The sequence below is a fragment of the Bos indicus genome, chromosome 9 (assembly GCF_029378745.1).
Source record: "Bos indicus isolate NIAB-ARS_2022 breed Sahiwal x Tharparkar chromosome 9, NIAB-ARS_B.indTharparkar_mat_pri_1.0, whole genome shotgun sequence".
NCBI lineage: Eukaryota > Metazoa > Chordata > Mammalia > Artiodactyla > Bovidae > Bos > Bos indicus.
The window spans coordinates 28,549,657-28,563,150 of NC_091768.1; the positions used below are offsets into that span (position 1 = coordinate 28,549,657).

At 39.9% G+C, this 13,494-nt stretch overlaps 1 protein-coding gene across 1 annotated transcript in view; it reads right to left on the bottom strand.

Moving 5' to 3' along the window:
- Positions 1-1,300: 1,300 nt before the first annotated feature.
- CLVS2 (clavesin 2) overlaps positions 1,301-13,494 on the bottom strand; it is a 78,049-nt gene continuing 65,855 nt past the window's right edge. The window contains exons 5-6 of the mRNA XM_019966972.2: positions 11,925-12,145; positions 1,301-2,483 (exon numbers count right to left, since the gene is read on the bottom strand). Of these exons, the coding sequence (XP_019822531.1) occupies positions 2,396-2,483; positions 11,925-12,145 (309 nt within the window). The 3' untranslated portion in view covers positions 1,301-2,395. The remainder of the gene's footprint in view (positions 2,484-11,924; positions 12,146-13,494) is intronic.

A 13,494-nucleotide genomic window follows, 5' to 3' on the forward strand; every position in this document is an offset into this window, starting at 1 on the left:
GAGATACAGCAATTTCAAACACAACATTGTTGTCGTTTGTTCAGGCATTTAAAAATAGTTCACACAACCCAGACCACTCTCAATTGCTCATTTGAAGGACAGCAGTCGAGCAGCAGTACCAATGCAGGTTCCAAATGTTGGGTAATGAGAGAGCGTGAATGACACTTATAAATGGGTAGGTACACATATAAATTATGCCTTCCGAGTTATTTTTACATATGACACTAGCATATGACAGGGGAAAAAAGCCGGCTATGCTGGTTGACGTCCGAAGCTGGTAGAATTCTGAATTTGGCAATAAATGGTGCATATCAAAGAAACTCATGAAAATGAAAAGTTGTCTGGCCTTCTGAGCTTAGTTGTTTCATTTTATTCCAATACATCATACTGTCTAACACTTGCTTGTACAGTATATAGAGCCCAAGGCCAAAAAATGTACGATGCCAAGCAGGAAAAAAACATAAGAACACCTTTGGTCAGGGTTCTTAGAAAGATTAGAGTTGCTGTGGCTTTTTTTCCCAGTGCATTCCAATCTCTATAACATTTATGAGTAGAGCAGAAGACCTAATGGTCATTATTCTTCTGCACTTGATTGGAGGTTGGCATTTTAAAGGTATCTTTCATTCATAATATCTATGTGTATTTATGTATTTTTACAAATACTAGACAGTTCATTGGTGACACAGCAGAATAATGTACTGATATTAATTTAAGATTCTGGGCTACAGAATTATAACTGGACTTTTTAAAGCTTTTGGCTAAAATGTATATTATAAAGGCTGCTACATGCCTTTATTTCTGTTGGTTTCCATAAGTTCCTTGAGATATTTTTCTTTCAAGACAATATTTTAATGGTAAAGTCTCAGTCTCAAAAATTACCACTCTGAAAAGGTGGTAAGAATCTTGCTTTTTCACACTAGAATTTGAAATTTAAAGTTAAATTTTTAAATGTGCTATCCTTGCAAAATTTTTGTGAAAAGAAAACTTTAACATAAGGATTCCAAATCTAGATTTAAACTATAACATAGACTCTCAGATGCCCTCAGAAGCTTTCATTATGTCTCCTAGATGCAATATGTTCTTAAAATCTTTTCTGAGAAGAAAATGTGTGCTTCCAGGATCATTAGGATAATTAACCTAAATTTGAGAAAAACAGTATTATTCTCTGTCACCTGATACTGCCTATGCTGAGACCTGTTGTGTTTTTTGAAGAAAAAATATATTTCACTGGAATGGCACAGATACAAGATTGCAATACAAATTAAATTGAATTCCCTTAAATAAATTCACAGGAAGTCTGTTTCACAATACCTCATTTTCATTAACTTTAGTGGAAGTGGTTTTCCAGAGTTAACATCTCAGACAATAATCTATAACATCTCTAAGACCATTGAATATGCATGATTTATTTTATAAGCCTGTCACATCACAGATTTACCAAAGCCCAGTAAAAATATATATATGTGTGTGTGTGTGAATATATATATATTTTCAACCAGTCACAAGAATTAGAAATTAGCCCCTTATCAGTACTTGGCAACTTTTCTGCTCAAAATTAGCTGTCAAACACTACTCAAGTATTGGTTCTTTCTCTTGGTCAAAGAGTTTTTCGGGATAAAGTTCTTAAAGTACATCAGACAGGCATATAATGAGATCTTGAGTAAAGGACGCATTGTGAAGACAGCCGTTTATAAAGAATCCACTCTCTTTCAGAATTCCACGTCTTATTTTGGGGAACATATTTTTTCACAAGACTCCAGGAACTAAACAACATAGAAAGTTCAAGTGTTGAGTTTACCAGGTTATTTGCCATTTCTTGCCTCCCAAGTTCAAGGCCAGTGATAGTCACTAGGGTACATTTTCTGTGAACTGAAAATCCCTAGACAGGAAGTACATTTATCATAATAATTTCCTAGAATCATTTAGCTCCCTGTGCCCATTAAATGTACATCTGAGTATGACAGAGTTTCAGAGAAAACAATGAAACAATCACCATGATAGCTGAAATATGGCTTCATAGGAAACAGGGCTACATTTAATTAGCTTCGATGGTTTATGTGTCTTTTCTGTTCTTGTTACAGTTCATCTCACTGGCATGGACTCAAAAGCCAATCTTCCAATTTAAGTTACTACTAAAATTTACAAACTTGACGTGAAGATTACATTGTATTTACAAAGAACTTGGCACTTACAGAATAAATTATTGACTTTTCTTTAAATCTAGACCAGGGCACCCATGGTTCAGGCAAATGGGAAAGCCTGATGCCTTACTATATATTATGCTACATTAACAAGAATAAATAAGTTTCCAGCTGGTAATTCATCCACAGCACTGGCCCTGGTGCTGAAAACATGTACCTTCCATTTCTAATCCACGGAGAGGGCAGAGAAGCTATCAGTCCAGAGAGAGCAAAGGTTGCATGTTTTCCTCCTCATTTTTATCCATGCGTTTTAGCACTGTAGGATCCACAACTGATTGGGATCTGGAAATAATAAAGCCAATGTCAGCGTGTTACTGCCAAACAATCACATTCTCTTCTATCTTTTCTCCTTTATTACTTCTCTCTTGGATGTGGATTAACTTCTACATCAAGGGATTTATGAACTGAGAATCTGCACATTGAGAGAGACGCACACTTATGGTGATTGTTTACGAAGAAGCAACCCCCTCTGGCCTCTAAATACAATAGTGCACAACAGAGGATTCTAAACACACAATAACAGGCTTAAGTTCTCATCTTTACAATCAAGAAGAGCCTTTTCTTTGAGACTGAGAACTTTTAGTACATGACTGACATATTCCAAGAGGACATCACTAAAAGGGGAAATTATTATGGTGAATTTACCATTATAAGAAATGAAGTAGAAATAATAGGAGCCTTGATTTCTGGCTTAAAGGGCTCTATGAAAAAACTTCAACTGGAATGTGCATTTTAACCATCTTTTTTTTTAATGTATAATGAGCACATTAGGAGAAAATATTTCAATATGAGTTTTGTTAAATTTTCCACTAGAACATCTGAATAAAATCAGTCTTATTCTTGGAAATCTATGAAATGGTTTCAAACTTTAGAAGCCTCTCTTGTTTAGGCAGCAGTACTTTACTATTAGAGAAACAAATAATGTGAAAACCCTTACATATGCTTTCGATAGCAGGTGGGAATTACATCTCAATTCATCACCAGGAAACACGAAATTGAGAAGGAGGAAAGTCAATGAAACGTGCTACTGTGGTGGCAGGAAGCTGCCATCTTAATGGCTATGGCATTAAAGAAGCAGCCGTCCTTTTAAATTTCTCTTCCTTAATGAATTTTTCCCCTGCTGCTGCATTCCAGCCATTTGGCTATTGCTGAGACAATATGCGTCTTAGTAGACCTCATTAACTTTCAAAAAGGAAGACTATAAGTGAAAATACAACCACACATGCTAATGAAAATGAAGAGCAATGGAAGGAATTATCAAAGCAAAAATAATTACAAGATTAACTGATAAATTGACTCTTTCATTGAAGTAAACTTAAGTTCATTTCTAAAGAGAGAATGAAGAGGAAGGTGAGAACAGTTGTATCAGGAGGTTTATTTTCTAAGTCATTTTTACTGTTTTATCTCCATAATAGGTATTAGATGCATAAATCAGAATGGAGACTAACCACAGTTGAATATGGTGTGTGTGTGTGTGTGTGCGTGTGTCTGTGCAGGAGACAGAGAAAGAAAGAGGGAAAGGAGCAATGATAATTTATCTTAGAACACAGTACATGAATAAAATATACTTTAACACAATTGACAATTGCACAAAACACTTAATAATTAGACCTGTAACATTCTTTTTCTTAGACTCAAATACAATAATTGGTTCCCCAAGATGAATCCATGCTAAAATATGCAGAGGTTCATTTAATGTCCTGCACTAGAGGGTTAACCTGACTACTAGCGCCCACTGGACTATAAGTTCCGTAAGCAGGGACTTTATCAGTGTCTCTCCTTGCGACAGACACGATGTGTGTCACAATCTGTTACACAGTAGGATTTCAATGTCTTAATTCTTATCCAATAAATACTTTCCAAACTGAAAGAAGCTGGATGTCATGCATTCAAACTGGAGAGTGATGAAGATAAAGCAATTTACCCTGTGAAGAAAAGAATTCTTTACAGAGAAGTTATTTTAAAATCTCACGAAGTATACAAATGTTGAGGTACATCCTAATAATATTAAGTACACGCTAAAGCTCTTCAGACAGCATAGAGTCTACACATTTAGCATTTGCCATAATGTTCTATTAAAACACACATTGTACACACACACACACACACACACACATCTTATATATTGTTACTTTCCTTAACTACTTCCGTGGTTCAGATGGTAAAGCATCTGCCTGCAGTGCGGGAGACCTGGGTTCAATCCCTGGGTCAGGAGGATCCCCTGGAGAAGGCAATGGCAACCCACTCCAGACTCTTGCCTGGAAAACCCCGTGGACGGAGGAGCCTGATAGGCTACAGTCCATGGGGTCACAAAGAGTCAGACACGACTGAGTGACTTCACTTTCTTTCTTTCTTTCTTTCATGGCAATTTTAATAAAATATTTTAAATTGTAGTGCACTATTCAATCTGGGATTAAGTTTCTAGTTTGTTTTTATCATGCGCTACAGATGTTAAACTTGTCCGATTATAAACGCTGCTGGCTCCATATGCAGAGAAATTCCTCAATAAAGTAAGACAGAAAGAAACAATTTCTGATTAAGACTTTTTTGGTATTTAAGTGTCCCAAGTATACTGTTGTTTTAGTCTAGACTTTCTTTTTGCCCTCTTGTACAAAACAACAGGGTTATTTGTGCATGATTGGTTACTGAACTGGTCTTTTTCAACTACAATAAAGGAAGCTATCTGTCATTAACTCATGGTACATCTTAGTCTCCAGGCTCTGCTGTCTTTCAATGAATAACTTCTTCCCATGAAAACCTGTAGTTTAACTTTAATTATCCAGGTATCATTTATTCATTTATTATGCATTTACAATATTGTGCTATACTTTAGTGTTTGAAAGACTAGATTTTGGACAGAAATGGATTCCAATTCCACATCCTGTGATTTACTAGTTCCATGACCAAATGGAGGCTATTTGAATGTCCTAAGATTTTGTTCCCTTACCTGTGAAATGGGGAAAATAACATCTACATCATACAGATGTACTAAGGATCAAGTGCACTCAATAACGCATGCATAATCCCCAGCATTAATTCTGGCAAATAGCATATGGTAGCAGTTAAAGAAATGACTTACAGAATACTGCTGCCTGTGTTCCAATATTAGCATTGTAGCTTTGTAGCTATGGAACATGTAGAAGTTACTTACCTTCTCTGTATCTGGGTTTCCTCATCAATAAAATGGATACAGTATCACCTTATTAGTTGTTTAGAAAAGCAAAGGAGTTGATATATACAAAACATTAGATAGGATTTGACAGGTAGTAGAAATGGTATGGACCTAACAGAAGCAGAAGATATTAAGAAGAGATGGCAAGAATATACAGAAGAACTGTACAAAAAAGATCTTCATGACCCAGATAATCACGATGGTGTGATCATTCACCTAGAGCCAGACATCTTGGAATGTGAAGTCAAGTGGGCCTTAGAAAGCATCACTACGAACAAAGCTAGTGGAGGTGATGGAATTCCAGTTGAGCTATTCCAAATCCTGAAAGATGATGCTGTCAAAGTGCTGCAATCAATATGCCAGCAAATTTGGAAAATTCAGCAGTGGCCCCAGGACTGGAAAAGGTCAGTTTTCATTCCAATCCAAAGAAAGGCAATGCCAAAGAATGCTCAAACTACTGCACAATTGCACTCATCTCACACACTAGTAAAGTAATGCTCAAAATTCTCCAAGCCAGGCTTCAGCAATATGTGAACCGTGAACTTCCTGATGTTCAAGCTGGTTTTAGAAAAGGCAGAGGAACCAGAGATCAAATTGCCAACATCCACTGGATCATAGAAAAAGCAAGAGAGTTCCAGAAAAACATCTATTTCTGCTTTATTGACTATACCAAAGCCTTTGACTGTGTAGATCACAATAAACTGTGGAAAATTCTGAAAGAGATGGGAATACCAGACCACCTGATCTGCCTCTTGAGAAATCTGTATGCAGGTAAGGAAGCAACAGTTAGAACTGGACATGGAACAACAGACTGGTTCCAAATAGGAAAAGGAGTTCGTCAAGGCTGTGTATTGTCACCCTGTTTATTTAACTTAAATGCAGAGGACATCATGAGAAACACTGGACTGGAAGAAACACAAGCTGGAATCAAGACTGCCGGAAGAAATATCAATCACCTCAGATATGCAGATGACACCGCCCTTATGGCAGAAAGTAAAGAGGAACTCAAAAGCCTCTTGATGAAAGTGAAAGTGGAGAGTGAAAAAGTTGGCTTAAAGCTCAACAGTCAGAAAACGAAGATCATGGCATCTGTCCCACCACTTCATGGGAAATAGATGGGGAAACAGGGGAAACAGTGTCAGACTTTATTTTTCTGGGCTCCAAAATCACTACAGATGGTGACTGCAGCCATGAAATTAAAAGACGCTTACTCCTTGGAAGGAAAGTTATGACCAACCTAGATAGCATATTCAAAAGCAGAGACATTACTTTGCCAACAAAGGTCTGTCTAGTCAAGGCTATGGTTTTTCCTGTGGTCATGTATGGATGTGAGAGTTGGACTGTGAAGAAGGCTGAGCACCAAAGAATTGATGCTTTTGAACTGTGGTGTTGGAAAAGACTCTTGAGAGTCCCTTGGACTGCAAGGAGATCCAACCAGTCCATTCTGAAGGAGATCAGCCCTGGGATTTCTTTGGAAGGAATGATGCTAAAGCTGAAACTCCAGTACTTTGGCCACCTCATGTGAAGAGTTGATTCATTGGAAAAGACCCTGATGCTGGGAGGGACTGGGGACAGGAGGAGAAGGGGATGACAGAGGATGAGATGGCTGGATGGCATCACTGACTTGATGGACGTGAGTCTAAGTGAACTCCGGGAGTTGGTGATGGACAGGGAGGCCTGCCGTGCTGCGATTTGTGGGGTCGCAAAGAGTTGGACACGACTGAGTGACTGATCTGATCTGATCTGATCTGAACTATGATGCTGAATATTATTTAATAAAGTGGAAGCACATATTACCCATAATCTAATGAGCTTTGTATTCTTTCACTTGATTATGCTATCTCTTCACAAATTTTCACAGAACATAATCTTCTTCCTATCATGCTCAGCCACACAGTCGTGTCCAACTCTTTGAGGCCCCATGGACTGTAGCCCACCAGGCTGCTCTGTCCATGGGATTTTACAGGTGAGAATACTGCAGTGGCTTGCCTCTTCTTCCTATACAAGAAGCTGAATTCACCCAAAGGAATAGTTACCTACAACTCATTTGTGAAGCAATGACTTTTCCCCCTCTCAATCTAAAAATGATATAAAACTGGAAAAGACAATGAAGGAAAGGTGGAATCTAGAAACGATTTTCTCCCATCCTTGATGGGGAACTGCTATTCCCTGCCAGAGAGAAGATAAAAATCATGTGAAACAACTCTCTTGATCTCATTCTTCAAGAGTTTTCAAATAGAACCATATAACCTTCACAGGATGCAAAACCTATACCAAACAAAGGGTGTCTGAAATTCCAATTGGCCCAAGTTAGAAGCAAGAAACTCGGGGCTGGGGAAGTCATCATGCTATGAGCCACGTCTGCAGGGGACAAAATGGCCTAATTAATTGGAAAAGAGAAGCAGGATCCAAAAAGACTTCAAAAGGTGGATCGCAGGAACCAAATGTAACAAGATGATGTCAATCAATTAAAATAAATGTGCTGAGAAGAAAGAGCTAAATATAGAAATCGAGAGCTATGAGGATAAAGGTCTAGAAGTAAGGAGACTAGTTTTAAGGGGCTCAGTGTGAGTCAGCAGTGTGCCTTGGCGGCCTGAACGATAGCTACAGTGACGACAATAGTAAACAGAGAAAGCCAATGAGGTCTACGCTGCAGAGCCAGGATTCTGGAATCTCAGCGGAAGCAGTGACAGCATCAGATGTCACCTCTGCCTTTCTAAACACTGCACTTAAAAGGGGCCACTGACAAACAGCAGAGAACTCCTTCATTTGACTGGTACTTCGTGAGCATCCTTTCTGCTCTCTACACACTCTACTCCAGGCACCAAAGATTCAGAAGAGAACAGGATAGACAAAGCCACTGAAGTCTCCCTGAAGCTTACATGGCAGGATGAAAGGGATAAATAATTAAAGCAAATCAATAATTTCACAGGCTAATAATGAGCTATAAAGAAAATAAAGGAGATGATTGATTGGAAGTGGCTAGAAGGCAGAGTAGAGCTTATTAAGACCTGGTGACTAACCAAAAGACCTTCTGGAGGAGGTGACCTTTGATTGGGGCCAGCCATTGGAAGATAGAGGAAAAGGACATTCCAACCAGAGGCTGAAGGAGAATAAAGAAAACTGCTGTGAAAGGTGGAGAGAAAAGGGAGATAAACTTGGAGGAAAGAGGTAGGCAGAGTCAGATTATGTAGCATATTATAAGTCACAATATGAAATTGATTGTATGCCTTGTATAATTACCAGTCATTAAAAATTCAAAGCAGAGAAGTGAAACAACCTGATTTACACTTTAAAAACATTATTTTGATTGACACGTGGATAATAAATGGAGAAGGATAAGGGTAGAAGCAAAGACAGCAGGTAAGAAATTCTGGAGGAAGTGCAGGTGATGAGGATACAGCTAAGGATGCAGAGGATATGAAAGAAGTGTGCTCAGAGGAAGGGACCGCCCTAGTTAACAAGTCACAGAAGGAGGGGCTGAAGGAAATAAGCATCACTAGCTGGCAAGGGAAAAAACTGAGGACACCTATGAGAGCTGTCTTTGAATCCTCCTATAGCTCAGTTCTAGAGTGAGGGCACTCTGTGTCACGCTGTCACAGAAGAGCAGAAAAGAGTTATATCCACAATGTGAAAGACTCTGTACCTCATAGACTGGAATCCTGTTCCATTACATATAGACTATGTGACTTTGGGGATACAAATATCTGTGTAATAGGGTTGCTATGAAACTTAAATGAGTTTTACCCAAAAAAAAGTACCTGGTAAGCGCTTAACTCAGGGCTTCCCTGGTGGCTCAGCTGATAAAGAATCTGCCTGCAATGCAGGAGACCCTGGTTCAATTTCTGGGTTGGGAAGTTCCCCCAGACAAGGGACAGGCTACCCACTCCAGCCTTCTTGGGCCTCCCTGGTGGCTCATATGGTAAAGAATCCACCTACAATGCAGGAGACCTGGGTTCAATCCCTGGATTGGGAAGTTCCCCTGGAGGACGGCATGACAACCTACTCCCGTATTCTTGCCTGAAGAATTCCCATGAACAGAGGAACCTGAAGGGCTATAGTCAATGGGGTCGCAAAGAGTCAGACACGACTGAGCAACTAAGCACAGCACACAAGGGCCTAACTCACGAGAAAAGTGAAAGTGAAGTCGCTCAGTCGTGTTCGACTCTTTGCGACCCCATGGACTGCAGCCTACCAGGCTCCCCCGTCCCTGGGATTCTCCAAGCAAGAACACTGGAGTGGGTTGCCATTTCCTTCTCCAATGCATAAAAGTTAAAAGTGAAAGTGAAGGTCGCTCAGTCGTGTCCGACTCCTAGTGACCCCATGGACTGCAGCCTACCAGGCTCCTCCGTCCATGGGATTTTCCAGGCAAGAGTATTACAGTGGGTTGCCATTGCAGCTGGTAATAAATGATAGATTGTAATAATTATCATTATTAGGATTTTTATTTTTATCAGAAGGAACCTATTCTTAGGCAATGGCTTTTAACCATTTTTGTCTTAGAAAACTTTGAGAATGTGATGAAATATGCCTTCTCTCCAGAAAAAAAAAAATGCACTATACACACAAACACACACATGTATATGTGTGTGTATATGTTAGCACTCAGTTGTGTCTTGCTATTTGTGACCCCATGGACTGCAGCCTACCAGGCTCCTCTGTCCATGGAATTCTCCAGGCAAGAATACTGGAGTGGGCTGCCATTCCCTTCTCCAGGTGTCCAGCACTGTAGACAGAATCTCTACCCTCTTAGCCACCAGGGAAATATATATATATATTTTATATAATATATATATATATATATATTATATAATCTATATATATTATATACACCAATATATATACACCCACACATATACCCACACAGTTTTGAACACAACTTTAGCACTTAACAGTCTCCTTTGAGAGCCCATCAATGAACCCTTTTAGCAGAGCATAAAACTCAAATTAGGAAGACTTGTTTTAAAGGGAAATGAGTTGAGAAGCCCAAACTTCATTTAAACATAATCTTGTCGATTAATGCAGAAATTAAAGCTGGAGATGTCACTAACCTTCCCATTTTGTCCAAGTTGTTGTGGAGCAATCTGGGAGAGAAAGGCATCCACATACACACACCACACACACACACACACACACCACACACACACACACACACCACACACACACACTAGCATCAGTAACAGCAACAAATAAGAGGTCAGTCTAAAATAACAGGGTTGTCACTGCATGAGTCAGTGGTAACTGAAAGACCACAAAATTGTCATCAGAGAAGGATGTAAGACAGTGTTGGGGATGACATGTAATATGCTCTTGGGTCCTCCATGAACTAGGTGAAGAAAAATTGTAGGAGCTGTGGTTCCTAAGTTTCCAGGACAGGAAATCAACCGAGAAATAATATTTGTTGCCATTATCCAAATGAAGCCTGGGCTGGTACAGCCTGGGGTAGCATGAGAATTAGAAGTCTTCTGGTTTGCTACAGAATGCGAACACAGTGTCAGTTCTGTATTTGCATGTGTCTAGCAACTCCTCTGCCCTCAATCACCAATAGACTATGGCAAGACATATGTTTTATACACACTGAATCCAAAACATTTAGGAAAGCTTCTATTACAGAGCATGTGTTGAATAAATACACATTGATTGAGAGAAAACAGGCCTAATAACACCATAAGAGTCAAAGCAGAAAATTAGATATTCTCAAGAATGAATTCTGTAAAGATTAAAGCCGCAGGGAAACAGAAGGTTTTGCTCCAGGAATGGCTAGACAGAAATGTTTAAAGAGAAACCTGGCTGCTGCTGCTGCTGCTGCTGCGTCGCTTCAGTCGTGTCCAACTCTGTGCGACCCCATAGACAGCAGCCCACTAGGCTCCTCTGTCCCTGGGATTCTCCAGGCAAGAATACTGGAGTGGGTTGCCATTTCCTTCTCCAATGCATGAAAGTGAAAAGTGAAAAGTGAAAGTGAAGTCACTCAGTTGTGCCCGACTCTTAGCGACCCCATGGACTGCAGCCTACCAGGCTCCTCCGTCCATGGGATTTTCCAGGCAAGAGTACTGGAGTGGGGTGCCATTGCCTTCTCCGAGAAACCTGGCACAGATACTGAAAAAGGAACAGAAGCTTTGAATGATAACGTTTGAAGTGTGTGTGTATGCATGTGCTTGCTGTGGATCCCTTTCTTCAAATGAAATCTTACACAGAAGTCCAAAAAATTGGTTAGACCATCAGTCTCACGACAGTGGAGAAGGGCACTGTCCCCACGCCACCCCACTTGCCCTGAGGCACTCAACAAGAACCTTAAAATACAGTTTGAAAAGCCACTGGATTGGGTGACTTCTAAGGGGCCAGCTAGACTCTGTGAATCTGGAGCAGAACTCTGAGTTGAGGTTACCTTGAATGACTTTATCTTTGACTCAAAACTCCTAGACATCCAAATACAGGAGCATGAAAGGCTTCAAAATCCCACCAAGTATCTACTTTAGAAAAATATAAAATCTGGAGTTGTATGAAGCGTCCCCACCCTGGCCCAGCCCACTTCCCAGGTACCCTCAGCTTACCTCTTCATGGACTTGGGGGACAGTTCCTTCTCTACCTCCTTGACAGGCATGCTGTAGGAGTCCACACTGTACTCGCTGTCATCATCATACTCGTGGTCCAGCAGTGTTCTTGCCCAGGTTCCCATGTCGTAAGGGGGGAGCATTCCTCCAAACTCAGAGGGCAGAATCTCAGGGTGAATTAGTTGGTGCAGGCTGTTCAGGTTGTTACCATGCAAAAATATCTACAGACAAGAAGAGGGTGGGGAAAACCCACAGAGGAGAATGAATGCCATGTGGACACCAGGGGTTGGGGTAGGGTAGGAGGAGGAACTGAGGATAGAAAGAGCCAGAACAAGAGTTTTCCATGTCTGTTAGCATATTTAAGCCTCTCTTCTACTCTGTGAAACAGGCAGGCTGGTATCATAATCTTAATATTTCATATAAAAATCCTGAGGGTCAGGGACTTTAAGTAGCTTCTAGAAGGTCAGATCGTTTTTAAAGAATTGGAACTGAAAATTTAGTGTCCTGCTTCATAGCTGGGAACATGAGCAGAATCTAATGTGCCTACTTCGATCTGCACATTATCCTGGTGTTAGTTGTGCAAAGCTGATGATGTGCATAATGAACGCTATTAAAACAGACTTTTCTCATGAGGGACTCATCAACTGCTGAGCCCATTCAAGTTACTGAACCCCAAAGCTGTCACCAGTATGGCTTTGTCATTATCATCAATAAAAATAAGAATACTGTAACCACTAAATTACTGCTTTATAATGTAAAGTATGTGATGTAAATAAAAGTAGATTAGCATCATCACAATGAAAGGTTGACTGAAGAGTCACATCCCAAAGGAGTTATGTCCTGTAACGTTGCCAGCATCTTCTCTGCTACAGATTTCCATGCTTATCATTCAAATCGTAAATGGAAAGAGTTGAAACCGTAAAGCTGTGTGTATATGTTAATCATTGTTATTACTGTCTACACAGAGCTTTTTGTTAAATTGGAGGATCACTTCAGCTACATAGTCAAGATTTGTTTCTCCCTAAACAGCTACCTCTTTTCTCTTTTATATTAATCTCAAAACTGCAGATCAGTCTTCTCTAATAAAGTACTACTGTCATCTTATATAGATTTATACGTTTATTTAAAGATTATAGCTTATAAGTGGCTTAGAAATAATCTCATATTTTAGGTTCAAGATGAAAGAGCTAAGACATTCATCTTGCTTTCCATACTTTTAGAATCCACTTAAGTAAATATTTTGGAAAACAAAGACTGTGTGTGCATGTGCTTAGTTTCTCAGTCACGTCCAGCTCTGTGACCGCATGGACTGTAGCCCGCCAGGCTCCTCTGTCCGTGGAGATTCTCCAGGCAAGAATACTGGAGTGGGTTGCCATGCCCTCCTCCAGGGGATCTTCCCAACCCAGGGATTAAACCGAGGTCTCCCACACTGCAGGCAGATTCTTTACCATCTGAGCCACCAGGGAAGCCCAAAGAAAGCCAAAGAAAGACTAGTCTATATCAAATAAAATGAGAAGACTGGGAGTCACCAATCAACAAGTAATACTAATAAATTATGGAAGAATATAAA